The 20,025-nt window shown below is 45.7% G+C and overlaps 1 protein-coding gene across 2 annotated transcripts in view; it reads left to right on the forward strand.

Annotated features, from left to right (window-relative positions):
- Positions 1 to 12,251, forward strand: part of PHF12 (PHD finger protein 12) — an 88,362-nt gene extending 76,111 nt beyond the window's left edge. For both annotated transcript variants that reach the window (XM_068270136.1, XM_068270137.1), the window contains exons 13-15: positions 1,402 to 1,484; positions 5,316 to 5,454; positions 11,030 to 12,251. In XM_068270136.1, coding sequence (XP_068126237.1) covers positions 1,402 to 1,484; positions 5,316 to 5,454; positions 11,030 to 11,370 — 563 coding nt within the window. In that variant the 3' untranslated portion in view covers positions 11,371 to 12,251. The remainder of the gene's footprint in view (positions 1 to 1,401; positions 1,485 to 5,315; positions 5,455 to 11,029) is intronic.
- Positions 12,252 to 20,025: the final 7,774 nt, after the last annotated feature.

Genomic DNA, 20,025 nt, shown 5'->3' on the forward strand with positions numbered 1-20,025 from the left:
TGACGTCATCAAGCCGTGACCCAGAACTGAGCAGCAGTAGGAGCAGAGATGCCGGCCGGAGTAGAGGGGTCCACTGCGGCTCATCGCTGGAGCTTGGAAGGTGAGTAAAAGCTGCTGACTACAGGGGGACAATTGGCTACAGGGGGGACACCATACCCATCAAGCAACACTGGGGATCCAACTGCCTGACCCCCCAAAGGCGCGCCACCTCCCATGCGAAAATTCTGGTCCTTACAGGGGGTTAGGCAGCCGGTCCCCAATAGGTTAAAGAAAAACATTTTTGTTGCAGCTTACATAACTTCTGCAATGTGTCTACTTCCTGCTTTCATGGATGCAGACAAAGGGGTCAAATCCTTTGTTTACATTTTAGCTGTCTAAGGACTGGCGAATTTCTGTGCTGACACAGCTGAAAGATCAAATTACGCTTGTGATTACTTGAAGATGAGGGGGAATTAGACAGGCCCTTCTCTCTAAAAACACACCGGGTGCATTTATCTCTGGTTTCCTTGGGGCCTGTGCAAGAGTTCAGGTCCACTTTAACATGGGCGACCTGTGGTGGCGGCTAACCTTGTGAAATTACCAGGGCTGTGGAGTCGGTACAAAAATCTCCAACTCCTGACTCCTCAGTTTAGGAAACCTCCGACTCGAGGTTCCCAAAAGTACTCCCAACTCCGACTCCACAGCCCTGGAAATGACAGTATTAGGATGTCATGGACCATCTCTACCTCCCCGTCCATGGGCTGTGCAGCACAACTACACATGGGCCCTTATTCAATTCACTTTTTTGCCCATGTTTTCTCCTAGGAGATAAGTTTTCATTTTCTGTTTAAAATAACTTTTCAGCACTCTGCAATTGAAAAAGTACCAAAAAAGGTGAAATAACTGTCAAAATTATTCTGAGTATTTACTTGCTGGTGGCTTAAAAGGTGTGAAAATATGAACTAGGAGAAAACTGAGGAGACTAATTTAAGGACCATGATGTGGTAAACCCAAAAGCAATCACAAAAGATTTCAGTAAAGGTTTTTTACCCAAATATATTTAGCCTTAGACCTAAATGCTAGCATTACCAAATCAATTATGAAGAGAACAACCATGCGCATTTTAGGAACTGTTAGTGAGATTGGCACTTTAATTTATTATGATTTATATTTTTTGGCCTTGACCGAGATGAAGTTTAAGCACTAAGCGCCCCCCCCCCCCCATCTTCCTTTTATCCAGTTCATCTGTTTTAAACCTGCTGATGCTCTCTTGTAATCTAAGGGGTAATTGTATTCCCTTTTTGCGTCATACAGAACATACTTCTCTTCCTAGTAATAGAGCTCTGTCTGAGAAAAGTTCTAATGGCTTGTCTCCATTACAGTGACAGTCTGTTCAGTCTTTGCTTCTTCATCTTACTGCAGGGGCAGACATGGACGTGTGCCTTACAAACTATGGTCACTGCAACTACGTTTCTGGCAAGCACGCCTGTATCTTTTATGATGAAGTGAGTATGGATATATTTATCAATGGTGTATTTTATGCTTTTTCCTCCTCTATAACTAGCACAAAGTAGTATTAGTGAAGTAGGGCATTAGCAACACCTGTCCAGAAAGGAAAGCATTAAACACATCATGATCGGGCAATCTAGCACATTCCTTTATACCTAAGTGTGTGCGTATCAAGAAGCACTTGTTTATAGTACACATTCAGCCTTGATTTAATTGTGCTGATGTAGGTATATTTAAAAAGAAACCATAACCAAGAATTTAATTTCATCCCAATCAGTAGCTGATACCCCCTTTCCTTTTCTCAAACTGATCATCAGGGGGCTTTGTATGGCTGATTTTGTGGTGAAGCCCCTCCCACAGTGTGTTGTCAGCGCCTCGCAGCTCTGAGGTCCTGACATCACACTGTGGGAGCCTTGTTGCATTGTGGGAAAAACAAGCAGCATCTCCCTTCTAGTGACATCACCTACCAGCAGTACAAATGTCACTGTGTGATAAATGTCTGACTGTAAATCAGGGAGAGGAAAGATGTTACAATGAGCAAACACTGACTAAATCATTAATACATAATTATTGTAATAATTAAGCACAATTTTATTACATTATTTTTATTGGCGTTCCTATTTAAATGAACACTGTGACAAAATGCATAAAGAATAAAATACAAAAAATATTCACACAGTACAATCACATGTTCACAAGAAAAAAATGAAATCTGCTCTTGACTGTGTGATCAGATCAATGTGAACCAAAGAGATTGGCTCACAGTGATCATGGGGTCAGAAGCCAATGAAATCATCTCCCTGACCGGCTCACAGAGCTCTGCCGTCATAGCAATGGCAGTGCGAGTGGACTGCAGTGGTAGTAGCGGGAGCGTGCAGCTGGTTAATTGAAATCTACGCCCTGGCAGGTATAATGGCTCCCAAACTGGGTGTACATTTCAATTAGCTCAGCCCGGAAGCAGTTTATTTTCCGACGGATTTTGGTAGAATTCATTCTCCCACAGTGGAGTAAACATGCAGCCGTTTTATTGAAAGAAGAACAATTCCCTCTGGGGCCATTTGATCATTCTTGTGATTTCTACCACTTCCATGGGATCACCAGCTCCCCAGCTCAAATGCCACTCTTTGCAGTTACAGCCTTATGGTGGTGTGAAACCTATAGGACTCCACCGGGAGCCCAGCTGTGGACAGACTTCATCTCTCAGAACAAGTGCAGTGTCGCTGGAGGAGCACGGTAGCTAACTGACAGGTATCATTTGAACTGTTGATCCCATGGGAGCTGTATAAATCATTAGGATGATTCAAAAAGACCCACCGGGGGAATTCTTCTTTTAATAAGCAGCTGCATGTTTACTCCCCTGTGGAAGCATTATAGTGAAAATATGAAAATAATGTAATAAAGTGCTTATTTTTTTAATAATAATTATAAATGGTTTAGTCAGTGCTTGCCCATTGTAAAATTTTCTCACTGATTTACATTCTGACATATTTATCACATGGTAACATCTTTACTGCTGGCAGGTGATTGTCTGTGGAAAGAGATGATGCATTTTTGGCAGTTGAAAACAGCTGTTATTTCCCACAATGCAACAAGGCTCCCACAGTGTGATTTCAGTACCCTAGTGCTGACATCACACTGTGGGAGGGGTTTCACCAAAATATCAGCCAAACAAAGCCCACTGATGATTCGTTTGAGAAAAGGAAAAGATTTCTCATGGGAAAGGGGGTATCGGCTACTGATTGGAAGGAAGTTCAATCCTTGGTTACGGTTCATCTTTAACTCTACAAACTGGTCACTGACCATCCCTGCTAAAATTGTCATCTAGGTCATTCACCTAGGGAAGTAGAGGGGGCCCTGGGTCACTTCACTTATATAGCACAGGCATGTACCGCAGCACTTTAACCTCTTAAGCGGTATGCCTGACACTGTGTTGGGCATGCCGCTCAAGAGGTTTTGCTAGCCTCGGGAGTCCTTCTGTATAAAACTATTAGGTTATATGGCTGCATAAGGTGTTAGCCAGCACTAGGCTAGCTAGTGTAAGTTTCCACAACCCGCCGATTGCCCCCATCCAGCCGCTTATACATTACCCAGCCTGGTTCCAGCGATCGCCGCAGCCTCCCGCACAGCTCCGGTCTTCTCTATGGGGAGGATCGGGACTGTGCATGAAGTCATGACGTGCTGTGCGGGAAGGCTGCGGCGATCGCTGGAACCAAGCTGGGTAATGTATAAGTAAGGGGATTTGGGAGGATCGGAGGCAATCGGTGGGGGGGACACTTGTACTAGCTAGCGTAGTGCTAGCTAACACCTTATGCAGCCATATAACCTAATAGTTTTATACTGGGAGACTCAAGCCAGAAGGAGGAAGTGCGCGGTGGTGAGCCTTTCAACGCGTCGCGTGCAAGCTTTTTGGAGCGCAGGGAGGACAACAGACTTATGGGTAACTAACCCCTTGTCATTCTGCCACACAGCTGAGGCAGTTAAGCCTCAGTTAAATCACAAATTCAAGTCCTTAGGGACTCGTGACTACTCGTGAGCCCATCACTATTTGCTTGTGCTTCCAGAGGCCCCTCCCTCCCTAGGTGAGCATCTAGATGACATTTATAGCAGGGGAAGTCGTTAAGCATAATTTGGCACACTGCAAAATACCTTGCACTTTTACTTTGTCTCCCCTGATGTAGCCCCTTATCTTGGGGTGAAACATGTAGGTTAGATTGTTTTATGTTTTTGTGTGGGGGAGATTATAGTTTGAGCTGTGAACATCACAGGTTATTGTAGTAGTTATACCTGCTGTGTAGGGGGTAGTCTGTGGGTTTATTGTGGCTGCAGTACTATTTGACCCTCAGTTTTAGAGAATAATTGCCTCTTACACAGACATGCCATATATCTTTATATGTTGCCATATGCTTGAAAACATAGGTCATTTTTGGTGTGGATTATATTCCCGAAAGTATTACCTAATTGGCTTTCAAAATAAGGAATTGTATTAAAAACCACATGTAGGTTAGATTTACCAGAAATACCTGTGTATAAGCCGCCTCCCCACTTTTGGCCTAAAAATAGGTCAAATGCTTTGACCTGAAGCATTTTGGCCTCTCCTGGCTCCAGCTGGCATCCTCATATCTACCCTACATCTTTAAAACTGGCCACTTGAGCTCCATCGCTGTCGTGACCGCAGTAGCGTACATTGATAAAGCTGACAGGGAGACGCCAGGATGCAAGCTAGAGGGAGGAGAGGTAGCTATTCTCTCTCACACACGTATGTGTTTAAGTGGCCCTGAACTCAAAACTTCCTCTCTGCTCTAAAGATACGCAACAGCATAATTCAACAATTGCCTTTCTCTTTTGAAGTCTTCTTATCCAGCTTCTGTACATTATTCTATTGTGATTTTTATTTATGCATTTTTAATCAAAGGAAAATCAAGAAAAAGTTGTTGTTTTGTCTTGTTTTTTTAAAGCCTTCCAGGGCTAAAAATATTACAAAAGAGTAAAAATTTGGTTTGGATATGTGGAACGTTCTTTTGATGTACAAATTCTGAATATTTTTCCAGTTTGATTTTAATAAAACCTGGATATGCCGTAGCCAGTTTGGGGTGTTTACAAGAGCAGCCCAATGTTGAGACAACTGATCATTAGTAACTATACCTAAATCTGTTGGTTATGTGTTTACATTTATTCAGCTAACTGTACATCACATTTATCTAAATGGGTGGTTGGATTGTTCAGCTTGTGGGTCATAAAGATGTGGTGGGGCTTCATAGTGGCTGTGTTTTCTGTAGCTCTGGTGAGCGTTGCACTGACCTGTTCCCTTCTGTCTTCCTCACTTGTAGAACACAAAGCATTACGAGCTGCTGAATTACAGTGAGCATGGTACGACTGTTGACAATGTCCTCTACTCCTGTGACTTCTCTGAGAAGATCCTCCCTACCCCTCCCAGCAGTATTGTTGCCAAAGTGCAGAATGTCATAAGTAAGTCTATGCATGCGTAATGTAATTTTATTGTTGTAGCTGCTTAGTATTCTGTGATCATACTACAGTGTTCTCCCCAGAATATTTTTTCAGCCGGGTGGCATGAAAAAGTAGCCGGGTGGGTAGGGTCACACTGGGGGGGTTGATACACAAGTGTGAGAACTACTCTCAGAGCAGCTATCACGTGATCTGCCGGCGCAACGAGGTTTGCGCGCGTACTCCATTACTCCCCATGATAAAGGAAGGTTTGCGCGCGATCGGCGGCGTGTTTCATGCAAACCTTCCTTTACCATGCGGAGTAGTGGTGTACGCGCGCAAACCTTGGCGCCGGCAGATCACGTGATAGCTGCTCTGAGAGCAGTTACCACACTTTTGTGAATCGAGCCCAGGGTGCGGAATCACACCACTGGTTGCCTGGGGGGGGGGGGATATGCTAGGGGGGATATGCTAGGTACTACTGGATTATGGACAGCCCAGGATAAAACACACACACCATAAACACACACACAGCGTGCTCTCACACATGCACACCACACTCACGCACACACGCACTTACTTTAAGAGGGACAATCATGGAGGCTGCTGAATAAAGTGCTCTAAAGTTTAGACTGCAATAACCACAAGTATTTTCCAAGTTTAGCTAAGATTACAGCTAAACTGCTTTTTTATTTTCTAGAAAGAAGGTCAGAAATGCCACCTTTTTATAATCTCTCAGCAGAAATCTGCGATGTTACAGCTCTCCTCTCCATAGTTAGTCATTAGTGAGGACAGTACTGTACAAGTGTGTGAAGCTAATCTAATGCTATCTGCATATAAAAAGCATTTACCACACAGCAACGGCTTCGAGACAGCCCCCCTCCCCCATTATGACAGTAGACTTGCCGGTGGAATGAACTGAGCCAGCCATCCCGCGGTGTAAGTTTATCTGTCCTGCGTGTAACTTCACAGGAGCTTTCCCCGCCCCTCTACACTACGAAGGGAGCTGGGGAAGAGGGCGGAGATATCTCCCTGAATGACAGCGAGCTGGCTGCACAGACACAGCTGCTGCTCTGCTCGCTGTAATGATTCAAGAGGAGAAAGTACAGTAATTCTGCCACAGACCAGGGCAAACGGCAGCCGGGCGGGAGGGCAGGGTCAGGTGGGCGCTCCGCCCAGCTGAAAGGCTCTGGGGAGAACACTGCACTATGCTGATTACAATTGGTACTAATTTAAATTAATATTTAGTTTGATATCTTTGATTCTGCCTTCGATGAGTGACTGCATACTTTTTGCATTTGTCCTGGTTTTTCATAAATATTGATTTTTGGCTTGTGCCAACCACATTTTACGGTTAGTGGTTGGAGAGGGGATGGTTAGGAGTGGAGAGGAGGATGGTTAGTTTTAGGAGTGGAGTGGCGAGGAGGGTTAGTGTTAAGCGTTAAAGGGAAGGTCCAGGCTCCAAAAAAATAAATAAATAAAATCCACTTACCTGGGGCTTCCTCCAGCCCCTGGCAGCCGTCCTGTGCCCTCGCCGCAGCTCTGGTGGCTCCTGTTGTCCTGTGCTGCAGAAGCCGACCTCTACTAGTCTGCTTCTTCTGCACTCCACCACGCTGGTCACGTGGTCCGGCCAAAGTCATCAGCATTGTACTGTGCAGGGGCTGGAGGAAGCCCCAGGTAAGTGGTTTTTGTTTTGTTTTTTTGAGCCTGGAAGTATCCTTTAACCACCCTGGTGGTATTGACGAGCTCAGCTCGTCCAGGAAAAACTTGCTGAAAGCGGTATTGACGAGCTGAGCTCGTCAATACTGCCAGGGAGATTTATTGTTTCTCTGCCCCGCCGGCTGCACTTTTCCCTCATCAGAGGGATTCCCCAGGATGGCTGGATGCCTGTCAGCACGCTGTGGGTAGCGATCTGTGCTACCCACAGCGTGCAGAACTAGCATCCAGCCACCCTGGGGAATCCCTGTGCAGCCATCGGAGCAGAGAATGTGCTCAGCAGCATGCGGGATTCCCCTTCTGTGCTGCGGGTGGCTGGTGCGGGGATCCCCTCTGTGGGGGGGGGTGTCCCCTGCTGTGCTGCGGGTGGCTGGTGCGGGGATCCCCTCTGTGCGGGGGGAGGGTGTCCCCTTCTGTGCTGGCTGGTAGTGGCCGGTACCGGCGGGGATCCTCTCTGTGGGGAGGGGGGGGGAGGGGGCATCCCCGTAATGTGCGTGCGGGTGACCCTGTAGTGTGTGTGTGGGGGGGCGGGTATCCCCCCTATGGGGCGAGTCTTGGCCGGTCGGGGACACCCCCTTCTGTGCGGGGGGGGGGGGAGGTGGGTGTCCCCTTCTATGAGAGCTGTGGGTGGCCTTTCCCTCCTCCCTCTCTGTCCCCCGTGCCCTCCTCACCCCCGATCCTGTGTCCCCCCCCCGTCCCGTGTCTCCCCCCTGTCAGTCAAAAGCCCTGCTTTACTCACCTGAGGGCTTTCTCCTGCGCTGGCCGAGATGCACACCCTCCATCTCCATCGCCGAAGTCCCGGTCTCTGTAATTACAGTACGCGGCTTGGTGACGTCACCAAGCCGCGTACAGTAATTACAGAGAACACGAGACTTCGCGATGGAGGAGGAAGTGCGCCGCTTCCGCCGCAGGAGCAAGCCCTCAGGTGAGTAGATCAGGGCTTCTGACGGGGGAGACACGGGATTGGGGGGGGGGGGGCACGGGGGATCGGAAGGGATGGGGGGAAGAGGAGGGAGAGGCCACCCACAGCCCTCATAGATGGGGACACCCACCTCCCCCCACAACAGAAGGGGGTGTCCCCGACAGACCATGACTAGCCCCCATAGAAGGGGATATCCCCCACACACACAGAAGGGCCACCCAGCCACCTGCACGCACAGTATGGGGATCCCCCCCACAGAGGGGATCCCCACCGGCCACTACCAGCCAGCACAGAAGGGGAGCCCCCCCACAGAAGGGACACCCGGCCAGAGTCAGGGGGCATCGGGGGCAATGGGGGGGGGGGGCAGAGGCACCCGCAAACCTGGCTCCCTATACATATGACTCCCTACACCTGGCTGCACATCTGTCTCCTATACACCTGGCTGCACATCTGTCTCCTATACACCTGGCTGCACATCTGTCTCCTATACACCTGGCTGCACATCTGTCTCCTATACACCTGGCTGCACATCTGTCTCCTATACACCTGGCTGCACATCTGTCTCCTATACACCTGGCTGCACATCTGTCTCCTATACACCTGGCTGCACATCTGTCTCCTATACACCTGGCTGCACATCTGTCTCCTATACACCTGGCTGCACATCTGTCTCCTATACACCTGGCTGAACATCTGTCTCCTACACACCTGGCTGCACATCTGTCTCCTATACACCTGGCTGCACATCTGTCTCCTATACACCTGGCAAACATCTTGCTCCCTATATACCTGGCAAAACATCTGGCTAAACTATTCCTGGCTAATACATCTGGCTAACTACACCTGGCTGCACATCTGGCTAACTATACATCTGGCTAACTATACCTGGCTATACATCTGGCTAACTATACCTGGCTATACATCTGGCTAACTATACCTGGCTATACATCTGGGTCTTATACTCACCATTGGCATGCTGATCCCTCGTCGCGTACCTCTGATAGCTTCCCCGGTGCCTTCTTCCATGTCCCTTGGCGGATTTTGCTTCTCCCTTGGAGATCACATGTCCCCCGTCGATCGGCGTTGATGGAACCAGTGTCACACAGCATCATCAAAATCTCGCAGCAAACACTATTTTTTTTTAAATTTAATTCAATACAATAACCTGTATTGAATTCAATACAAAAAAAAAAGATTGCAAAAAAAAAAAATGGTTGAAAATTATGGGAAATTAATTGAACCACTTTTTGCACGGAAATCCTGGGGAAATAGAACGCCAGGGTGGTTAAAGTGTACCTGAGATGGATAAAATAAAAAAAATAATACATACCTGGGGCTTTCTCAAGCACCCTTTAGTCTAATTGGTCCATCGCCATCGTCCTCCGCCACCTGGATCTTCCGATGTGGGTCTCGAAAGTTCGGCCAGTCGATGCAGTCTGGCCACTTGCGCTCCTGGCATTGGGCGGCTGTGCATGCACACTATGCCCCAACTGGCTGAAATACGGAAGATTCAGGTGGTGTAGGAGGACAGCAGGGGACCAATTTTAGTCTGAAGGATGGCTGGAGGAAGCCCCGGGTATGTATTTTTTATTTTATCCATTTTCTTTATGCATTTTATCCATTTCCTTTATGCATGTTATCCATTTCCTTTATTTCCAAAGTCAGAATTCTTCAATGTCAAATTTCTGACAGTAGATGGAGGCGAGATATCGTTCAGAGCAGCTCTCTCAGAAATGGGATTTGTCTATTGTCTGTATCAGAAAAGAAAGAGAAGCTTCTATGGTGTTATTTAATTTGCAATATGCAAAAGAAGGGCGTATACAAGATAGTAATGATGAACCTCACATGCCCAGTGTCCGACTAGGAGAGGGACTATGCTACAGATATTGCCAAAAAGTAACTTCAGCATTGTCCAATGCAAAAAAAAAAGCGATAACAAGTGTATGCCTGTGAAGGGGGTGTTTCCCTTTTGCTGAAAGAAAACTCCAAACAGCCATCCCACAGTATTTCTAACTGCCAGATTGGTGTGTTCTAGCTGCTGCCAAAATCCTGATTAAGGGCTCATTCACACTATGCTGCGCTGTCAGTTTTGACTCAACGCACATAGTGTACGATCCACATGGCAACATGAAAGTCCATAGACTTTCATGTTACCATTCACACTACAGGTGTGCGTCCCCATGCGTTACGATGTAACGCTTCTAGGGACATAAAAGCGCACAACGCACACGTTTCCCGACTGGTACGGTTGCCGGCGTCTGTGCTCTAGCGTTCTGACATGCATTCCGTGTGTTGACCGTGCGATGCCAGCGCAAGCACGAAATCATGTTCGTGGTTGCGTTACGTTGTGTAGTGTGAATGAGCCCTTATTCCAGGTGTGTAAAGAATAATTAGAACTCCTATTCTGAGCTAGTAACTACTCACACATGAAGAGGGGAGCTTTTAATCAGTTTTGACTCGGAGTATTGTTGCCATGGTTGCAATGAAGCGTAAATGGTGATGGTATGGAAATTTGTAACTGGCTGCACATTGAAGTAGTTTTGTGAGCAAATGCTATTCAAACGATCTTTCCATTTCAAACTCTTGAGTACCACAGATTTGGTTGTAGCATTTTTTTTTTTTTTTTGTAAGATTGGAAATTTTCTATAAAATGGTGCTGTGATCAATATTTTAAAATCTAGTAGCATGACAGCATGCTATGCAGACCTGCAGCGTTTCTTTATATAAACCAGGCTGGACTGAGCCATATGTCAGGTCCTGAAAAATCAATGGAGATCTGACTTAGACCACCCCTGCCCTCAGCTGACTGCTGGGTGACCTCCTGCATCGGTGAATCGGTCTGTCATGTGGTTTGGTCAGGTGATGGCATGAATATATCTCAATAGCTTCAGGCACGTGCTGGCAGTTAATATAGGTTGTAACAGTTCTCTGCTTTCTTCCATTGTTTTCCTCTCAACACAGAGCGCCGTAAGAGCCAAAATCCTGAGCCAGAACCCCTTAAGGAAGAGGCAGTCATGAGCTCTCAGGCACAAGGTGTCCATGCACAGCCGTGTAACTGCAAGGCCAGCAGCTCGAGTCTTATTGGTGGAAGTGGGGCAGGCTGGGAAGGCACAGCTCTTTTACACCATGGAAGCTACATCAAGTTGGGCTGTATTCAGTTTCTTTTCTCTATCACGGAGTTTGCAACAAGACAGCCCAAGGGTGAGAGCGAAGCCTTAGCACAGGAGATGGACTTAGAAGAAAAGCCACCTCTAAAGTCACCCCACCAGGTGCCCGTTTTACGATCTAACTCTGTCCCTTAGGAGAAGTACCAGACCTCTTAAGAGAAAGAACTGTTCCTGAAATAGGACACGCTGGTCAGAAGGACCCTGCAAGGAAGTCTCCCTGGACCCTGTGTTTGGCCAGAAAGTTTGCACATTTGCATGATATGAAGAAACTTCGCCCTTTCCCCCCCTCTCTACTCTGCTCAATTTTTAGGGGCATTTGCACATATATTTCTATCATACATTTCATATATTATAAATATATAAATATATATATTTTCTTTTTTGTTTTGTTAAACACAAACCACCCTTCTCTTGTGAATTTACTTGGACACACTCAAATCTGGAGACCAGAAAATTGAAAATCATTTAGATTTCCCCCCCCCCCCCAATGGCTTTATGAACTAATAAAAACCCAAACACCTATTTTGTGCCAGTGACCATTTTATACAACAAATTCATTTGTTTTCCAATAAACGGTTATTTCTTATTCCTTTTGTTAAGTTTAACTACTTACAACGGTCCGAGTGTAAAAACCTTCCATCAGACCACAACTGCAATAAGCGTTTCCTTTTCTCCAGACTTCAAGAACAGCACTCACAATTTTGTACATACAGACGGCTGCCCTACTCATATTTTTTTTTTTTTTTAAATAAATTTTTTAAATGTATACAGTGCCGCGTGTGATGCCTTTCGGCTCCTGTCTGTTGTAACAAAACAATTTGTTGTATACTTGTATGTCCCCTTTTTTATTTTTAATGTAATACTGCCACTTCACCTTGAGGAAGCTGGACCAGCTAGATTCAGTGTAAATAATTGTATTGTTTTAGATTTTACAAAACCTTTTTTTTTTTCTCGTGTATTCTGTATATATATACATATACATATCTATATATATATATAAAAAAAAGTTGATTCTTTCTGAGTTTGTGTGTAATGGTTTATTTTACTAATGACTGCTGTCTGTAGCTTGCCTGTAGGTTACAGAAATGGCAGGGCCTGCACACACTGCCATGTTGCTAATGGGATTTCAGCAGCGTGGCTCAGTGGGCGATCTGCAGGGACATCAGAGTGCATAGACAGCACTGTCTGGGTGCAGTGTATTGTCCCAACACACTGCTGCACGCATCTTGAGCGCAATGCAGGGCTGTCCCATTCAGCATAGTTATATGGGGCAGTGTTGCAATGCAGGTGCCGTGAGCTTGTGTAGAACGTGCAGCCACCTGCGTTAAGGGATGTGCATTGTGTATCAGTGGCTAACTAGTGTGCTGATAAAGGGCTCTGACACTGGAGACCAGGGTTCAAATATCAGCTCTTCTTGTTCAGTAAGCCAGCACCTATTCAGGTGGGCAAGACTCTCTAACATTGCTAATGCCTACTGAGCTCACCCTAGTGGCAGCAGCTTAAGTGTTGAGTCCTCCAGGAGAAAAGCCCTTAGTCATGGGGAGTTGATGGTAGGTGTACATTTTCAGACAATCTTGGTGTAAGCCCAACAAAAGAAGAAAAATGTCTCTTGTAGTAGACCTGATTGTTAGGAATGTCTGGCCTCAAATGTACACAGTGTTATTTCTGATGCCACTGCACTGACATGCTAATTGTTCTGGCTGTTCACACGTGACCTATAAGAAATTTACTTCCTATACAACTGTCGGTGCACCACCCACTCCAGACAGCAGGGGGAGCAGTAAGGAAGATAGCAAGTCATGAGTGGGCCAGCCACATCTGCCATTACAAATATAACAAACATATGGCTGAATGAAGTTCTTATTACACTATAAATCAATAATGGCCTAAAACATTTTATTGTTCAAGTTTTAACAAAAATGTATAACACAATTTAGTGCAGGAAAAATTGGTATGATGGAATTGTCCCCGTCCAGTACATTTATTTTCACATATTTTCCTCCAAGTAATAGCAATGCAATAAAACCCTGATTTGAGAGCAACTTGGTTTAAGAGCGCTTTGCAATACAAGCAAAAATATTTGTAAAATTTTGACAAGATATACAAGCAAAAAAATAAAAATAAAAACAAATGCATGCATCATGTCATCACAACTGAGCTGATAGGTCTCCCTTTGGCACTCAAGGATTGTACTTAATGTGAGTGTAGAGACTGTACAAAGTCTCATTTCCAAACGCATGCACGTCTCATTTCCATGAAGTGCACTCACACACCACACACACACACGTACACGTACGTTGGGGTGAGCCAACAGATGGCAATGATTCTGTCAGTTATAGTGGACGCCTTATTTACATTTTTATTTTATACTCTTTTACTAGAACTGTTTTTTTGATTGTGGAACAAATCAACTGGGTTTCCATTAGAGTCTGAAGTGTTTTTTTTTTTTTTTTTTTATTAAGCAGTCATCTTCAGCATTAAGATACAAGCTGATTCAATGCATCCCCACGGCAGGACAAGGTATTTATCCCCCTATAATACCCAGGCAAAATACCACGACTTTTGAAGTTGCAGATTTTTCTGCCTGGGAGAGGCAGAGCTGTGTGCAGTAGCTCTGCCTCTTATCCAGTCAATCTCTGCCTCTCCCCGCCCCTCTCAGTGAAAGAAGACTGAGAGGGGTGGGGAGAGGTGCAGATTAACTGTATAAGAGGCAGAGCTACTGTACACAGCTCTGCCTCTTCCAGGAAGCAAAATTCTTGCCTGGGTATTTCAGGGGGATAAATACCTCGTTCTGCTGAGGGGATGCGGCGAATCAGCTTAATGCTGAAGATGACTGCTTAATGAAAAGTGAGAGAAAAAAACACTTTAGACTCTTTAATTCTTAAGGGGAAATTTTGCTATGATTGGAGTGCTTTGGATTACAAACATGCTTCCAGAATGAATTATGCTTGCGAACCAGGTTTCCACTGTACAGATTAGTCAGTTGAAGGTAGACTTCAGTTATTCTCCCGGGTCCGGGCGGGAATATTGCACTTTGATTTATTGATGGGTGGTAGGTATGGTGTTCAGTCAAACACGGCAGTATGAAGGAGCACTACTAAAAGAATCAAATGGCTTTTTTTTTTTTTTTTTTTTTTTTTTTTTACATTTGTGGTTCTTTGTTGGTAGAGATGATTGAACATGCCCAGTGAGCGGAGGTCTTTTCCTGGGCAATCGGGGCACACTGACATGGTGACAGTGTGCTGCTGGTTACCACCCTACTCTATGCGCCTGTGTCTTATATGGTGCTTACCTTTATCATTCCCGTCATAGGGTGATGACCTGTGGATGTGGTGCAGAGCTGGCATTGCGATATTACCAATGTGTTTTAATTGAGCTCCCCCTATTGGTGGGAGAGAGGGGGGACAATGGGCATCCTGGATCGTAATGCAACATCAGAGGCACACATGCTACATGACAGTCTGCTGAGGCCACTCAGGACCATCTTGGCTGAAAATCTAGTGTGGCTGCCTCAGCAAAGTGTCCTCTACTTAATATCAGAGAAGCTAAGGCTAGGTACTAGCCATAGCTTCTCTGACATAAATTCTGGTACTTATCCGTTAGCCGGGCGCATCCTCTAGGTGGCGACAAAACTCCACCAGAGTTACATCTTTCCCTACTATCCATGTCGGCCTGGAGGGGGAATAGTAATTAGCGCCACCTGCCGGATGCGCCCGGCTGACGGATAAGTACCTAAATTCTTTACAATAGAAGGTGCATGGAGTTTCACAGGTTTATTTACTGCTGTCCAGTGAATCTACAATAAGGAAATGTGAATATTGGAGTAATAGGACTTCAGATGCAAAGTAAAGGTAGGTGGCTAAATATAGTGCAGAGGAGAACTTGCACAAAAGTCCAAAATTCATGAGCACATATTCCACAAAGCCAAGAAGAAATGACTGCTGTGGGAAGCTCTGCAACTAACTAAACTATGTAAGTATTTGAAAATTGCTTTAAATGCTACTGTTGGTTTTCATACACACTATTGCATTTGCTCAATTATATAAACTTTTTTAGCGGCTTATAAACACCCAGGTCTTTTAAGAAATTAGAAGATTAAACAAAGCCTTGGGGCAATGTCTGCTCCATCACATAAGAAATGCAGGAGTGCTGTGTTTACCTTTTATTCTTGCTGAATTTAAAGCGGAACTGAAGATTAGCTTAAAACAAAGAGTTTCACTTACCTAAACCCGCAGCAGCCATCCTGTCCCGCACCGGTCTTGCACGATCCTCCGTTCTCCCGCCGCCAGCTAGTTTAATTACCGTCGACATCTGCGCCCCGGGCCACATGTATCCTTCGCGTTACTGTCCACTGCAGGACGGTAACGCGAAGAAAGATATGAGTGGCCCGGGAGGCGCAGGTGCCGTCGACTATAATGAAACTAGCAGCGGGAGAAGGGAGTATTTTACAGGACTGGTGCGGTACAGGACAGCTTCTGTGGGCCCAGGTAATTGAAATTGTTTATTTTTAAAGAGACACTGAAGCGAAAAAAAATTATGATATTGTGATTTGTATGTGTAGTACAGCTAAGAAATAAAACATTAAGATCAGATACATCAGTCTTAATTGTTTCCAGTACAGGAAGAGTTGAGAAACTCCAGTTATCTCTATGCAAACAAGCCATTAAGCTCTCCGACTAAAGCTGGCCATACACTGGCCCGATTTGCCGCTGTTTCGACAGCAGATTCGATCACTGGGATCGAATCTGCTGCCAATCGTTCACGCTACACGCCGAATTTCGATCCATTCCGTCCGATCCCGTCGATCGTGCCGTGCGGAAAATAACCGTCGATCGCCCGCGGGTAAAGAGCGCATCGCTAGCGGCGTTCGAGTGCCCGACGACCGACGCAATAGAGCCGCATACATTACCTGCTCCGCCGCGAATCCCGTGTCTCCGCTCTTCTTCTCCGCTCTGGTCTGGTCTCCGGCATGCTTCCCTTCTTCCTGTCCCGGCAGGAAGTTTAAACAGTGGAGGGCGCTCTACTGGTTAAACTTCCCCCAGACAGGAAGAAGGGAAGCATGCCGGAGACCAGAGCGGAGACCCGGGAGTTGCGCCAGCGGAGCAGGTAATGTACGCGGGATGGGGGGAAGCGGCGGCAGCACCACCACAGATTGTGAACGGTTTCAGGCTGAAATTGGTTCACAATCTGTTTGCAGTAAAGGTAGCCATACGATCCCTCTCTGATCAGATTCGATCAGATAGGGATCTGTCTGTTGGTCGAATCTGATGGCAAATCGAGCAGTGTATGGCTACCTTTAGTCTTTTTAGTCATGGAGAGGGCTGTTATCTGACTTTTATTATCTCAACTGTAAGTGAACTGTTTACTTTTCTCTGCTAGAGGAGAGGTCATTACTTCACAGACTGCTCTGAAAGACTCATTTTGACTGCTGAGTGTTGTGTAATCTGCACATATGATAGAATGATGCAATGTTAGAAAAACACTATATACCTGAAAATAAAAGTATGAGAATATTTTCTTTGCTGCTAATCTTCTAGTAATTATTCATAGTACACAACCAATTCACTATATCATATATATTTTTTCGCTTCAGTGTCTCTTTAAGCTAATCTTCAGTTCCGCTTTAACTGATCATGTACACTCACCTAAAGGATTATAAGGAACACCTGTTCAATTTCTCATTAATGCAATTATCTAATCAACCAATCACATGGCAGTTGCTTCAATGCATTTAAGGATGTGGTCCTGGTCAAGGCAATCTCCTGAACTCCAAACTGAATGTCAGAATGGGAAAGAAAGGTGATTTAAGCAATTTTGAGCGTGGCATGGCTGTTTGTGCCAGATTTCACAATCTGCTCAGTTACTGGGATTTCTAGGGTTTACAAAGAATGGGGTGAAAAGGGGAAAACATCCAGTATGCGGTACTCCTGTGGGCGAATATGCCTTGTTGATGGTAGAGGTCAGAGAATGGGCCGACTGATTCAAGCTGATAGAAGAGCAACGTTGACTGTAATAACCACTCGTTACAACCGAGGTATGCAGCAAAGCATTTGTGAAGCCACAACACACACAACCTTGAGGCAAATGGGCTACAACAGCAGAAGACCCCACCATGTACCACTCATCTCCACTACAAATAGGAAAAAGAGGCTACAATTTGCACGAGCTCACCAAAATTGGACAGTTGAAGACTAAAAATGTTGCCTGGTCTGATGAGTCTTGATAGTCAGAATTTGGCGTAAACAGAATGAGAACATGGATCCATCATGCCTTGTTACCACTGTGCAGGCTGGTGGTGTAATGGTGTGGGGGATGTTTTCTTGGCACACTTTAGGCCCCTTAGTGCCAATTGGGCATTGTTTAAATGCCACAGGCTACCTGAGCATTGTTTTTAACCCTGTCCTTCCCTTCATGACCACCATGTACCCATCCTCTCTGATGGATACTTCCAGCAGGATAATGCACCATGTCACAAAGCTCAAATCATTTCAAATGGATTTCTTGAACAGGACAGTGAGTTCACTGTACTAAAATGCCCCCCCCCCTTTGTGCCCTGGATGTGCATCCCACACATCTCCATCAACTGCAAGATGCTATCCTATCAATATGGGCCAACATTTCTAAAGAATGCTTTCAGCACCTTGTTGAATCAATGTCGCGTAGAAATAAGGCAGTTCTGAAGGCGAAAGGGGGTCAAACACATTATTAGTATGGTGTTCCTAATAATCCTTTAGGTGAGTGTATGCAAGTTATAATTACAGTAAGGCTTGGTTGACACACAAATTGTACCTTTCCGGTCCAGTATATGGGGCCTGCCATATTTTATTTAAAAAAATTACCAGTTGCCTGGCTATCCTACTGATACTCTGCCTCTAATACGATGAGATACAGTAAAGGGGCCCATACACTAGTCGCTCGATCTATCTGACAGGGTGGAAGATCTAGGTCGATCTGCTGCTGGCAGCAGATCGATGGCCCACAGAGTTGCATTGGATCTAATGGCCCAATAATGCAATTAGAACGATTTCCAATCTATTTAATACTGAAATGTATTGGAAACCTGTTCCTAGTGGTGTGGCACACATCAGATAGATTCTTGTTAAATTTGACCTGACCGGCATCTGGCAGAAATCTACCTGATGGTTGAATCTGCTGTAAATCTATACAGTAAGTGTATGGCCATGTAAAGAGGTGCCGAAGTAGGGTTAACCTCCCTAGCGTTTTGGACGAGCTGAGCTCGTCCAGAGACGCCGGAGGTCACCGCTCAGGCCCTGCTGGGCCGATTTGAATATTTTTATTCAAACACGCAGCTAGCACTTTGCTAGCTGCGTGTTTGCTGCGATTGCCACCGATCCCTCGCTACCCGAGCGAAAGAGGCCTCCCCCCGCAGACCCTGTGCGCAGCCTGGCCAATCAGTGCCAGGCAGCGCTGAGGGATGGATCGGGACTCCGAGATATGACGTCATTCCGTTCGTCACCTTGGCGACGGGAAGCCTAAAGGAAATCCTGCTCAGAACGGGATTACCTTATGGGCAAGAACGCCGGCGGCGATCAGAGGGGTGGGTGGGAAAGCGCAGTGAGGGGGGGGGGCATAGGGGGGCGATAGGCTAGCTACATGAGAAAAAAAAATTGGGCGAAAAAAAACACTTGCGGCCACAGGTTTTCAGGACGCCCAGCAGGTTAAGGGCCTGTACACACTGCTGCTGCGCTTTTTAACATCGCATGTGATTTTTTAATCACAAAGCCTTCATGAAAATAGAAAAATCGCAATGCACCAGTTTGTACAGGTCTTCATGATTATCATGGTTTTTTAACAGACCTTGTGCTTAAAGACGTATGCAATTTTTAAATGCAGCGCAAGCGCAGCAGTGTGTACAGGCCCAAAGAGGCACTTCGCCCAGATATCGATCCAAGGGTTTTTGTTTGTTTTTTGCTCCGTTACTACCTGATGAAGCAGGATTGTGCCTGTGGAACGCGTTGCATTGTAGAGTTTTCTAATATTCTATTGTTGACGGATTATCAATAGATCTTGTCTCTACTTACTGTGGAGGTAAGTCTACCGCTACCTCCTTTTTAAACAGATTTTAAAAGCCTTTATCCTATTTTGGCGCCTCCGTTACTGTAGCTCATCGCATTGTAAAGTCCACCCTTGGTGGAGGAGTGTTACCCCTTATTGTTTCCTATCTACAGAGAGCCACTTCTTAACCTGAGTGGGGCCAAGTTCTAATTCTCCCCACCTGCCTTTACAATGGTTGGCGGTGTGGTAACCACATGTTTGTATAATATTACACAGTGTACCTGTTTTACCTCATTTCCAATATAAACTACTACACCATATTGAGCTCTCAGTGTCCCCCTTTTTGTTTCCTCTGCCTCTAATACTTTTAGCTATAGACCCTGAAAAAGCATATTGCAGATCAGGAGTTTCTGGCATATATCTGTCAAATCTGCCTTAGCTGCATGCTTGTTTCTGGTGTGATTCAGCAGTCAGCTGGGCTGACAGGCAACTGGTATTGCTTAACCACTTGCCGACCGCCCACTACGTATGTGCGCCTATGCCAGTGATGCGTGCGCTTTTGGTGGCATTAGGCTTTACCCACCCGCGACGTCAACCCGCCGGCCAATTAGCAGGGCCAGCGGGTTGTTAACCCCTGATCTGCTGCAAAGCAAGCATATAATACGCTTTGTAATGTATACAAAGCATATTATACAGGCTGCCACCTGCCCTGGTGGTCCCAGTGATCGAGGGACCACCAAGGCAGGAGGCAGCCCCCCTAGTAAGCAAAAATAC

The sequence above is a fragment of the Hyperolius riggenbachi genome, chromosome 2 (genome assembly GCF_040937935.1).
Source record: "Hyperolius riggenbachi isolate aHypRig1 chromosome 2, aHypRig1.pri, whole genome shotgun sequence".
In the NCBI taxonomy this organism is placed as follows: Eukaryota; Metazoa; Chordata; class Amphibia; order Anura; family Hyperoliidae; genus Hyperolius; species Hyperolius riggenbachi.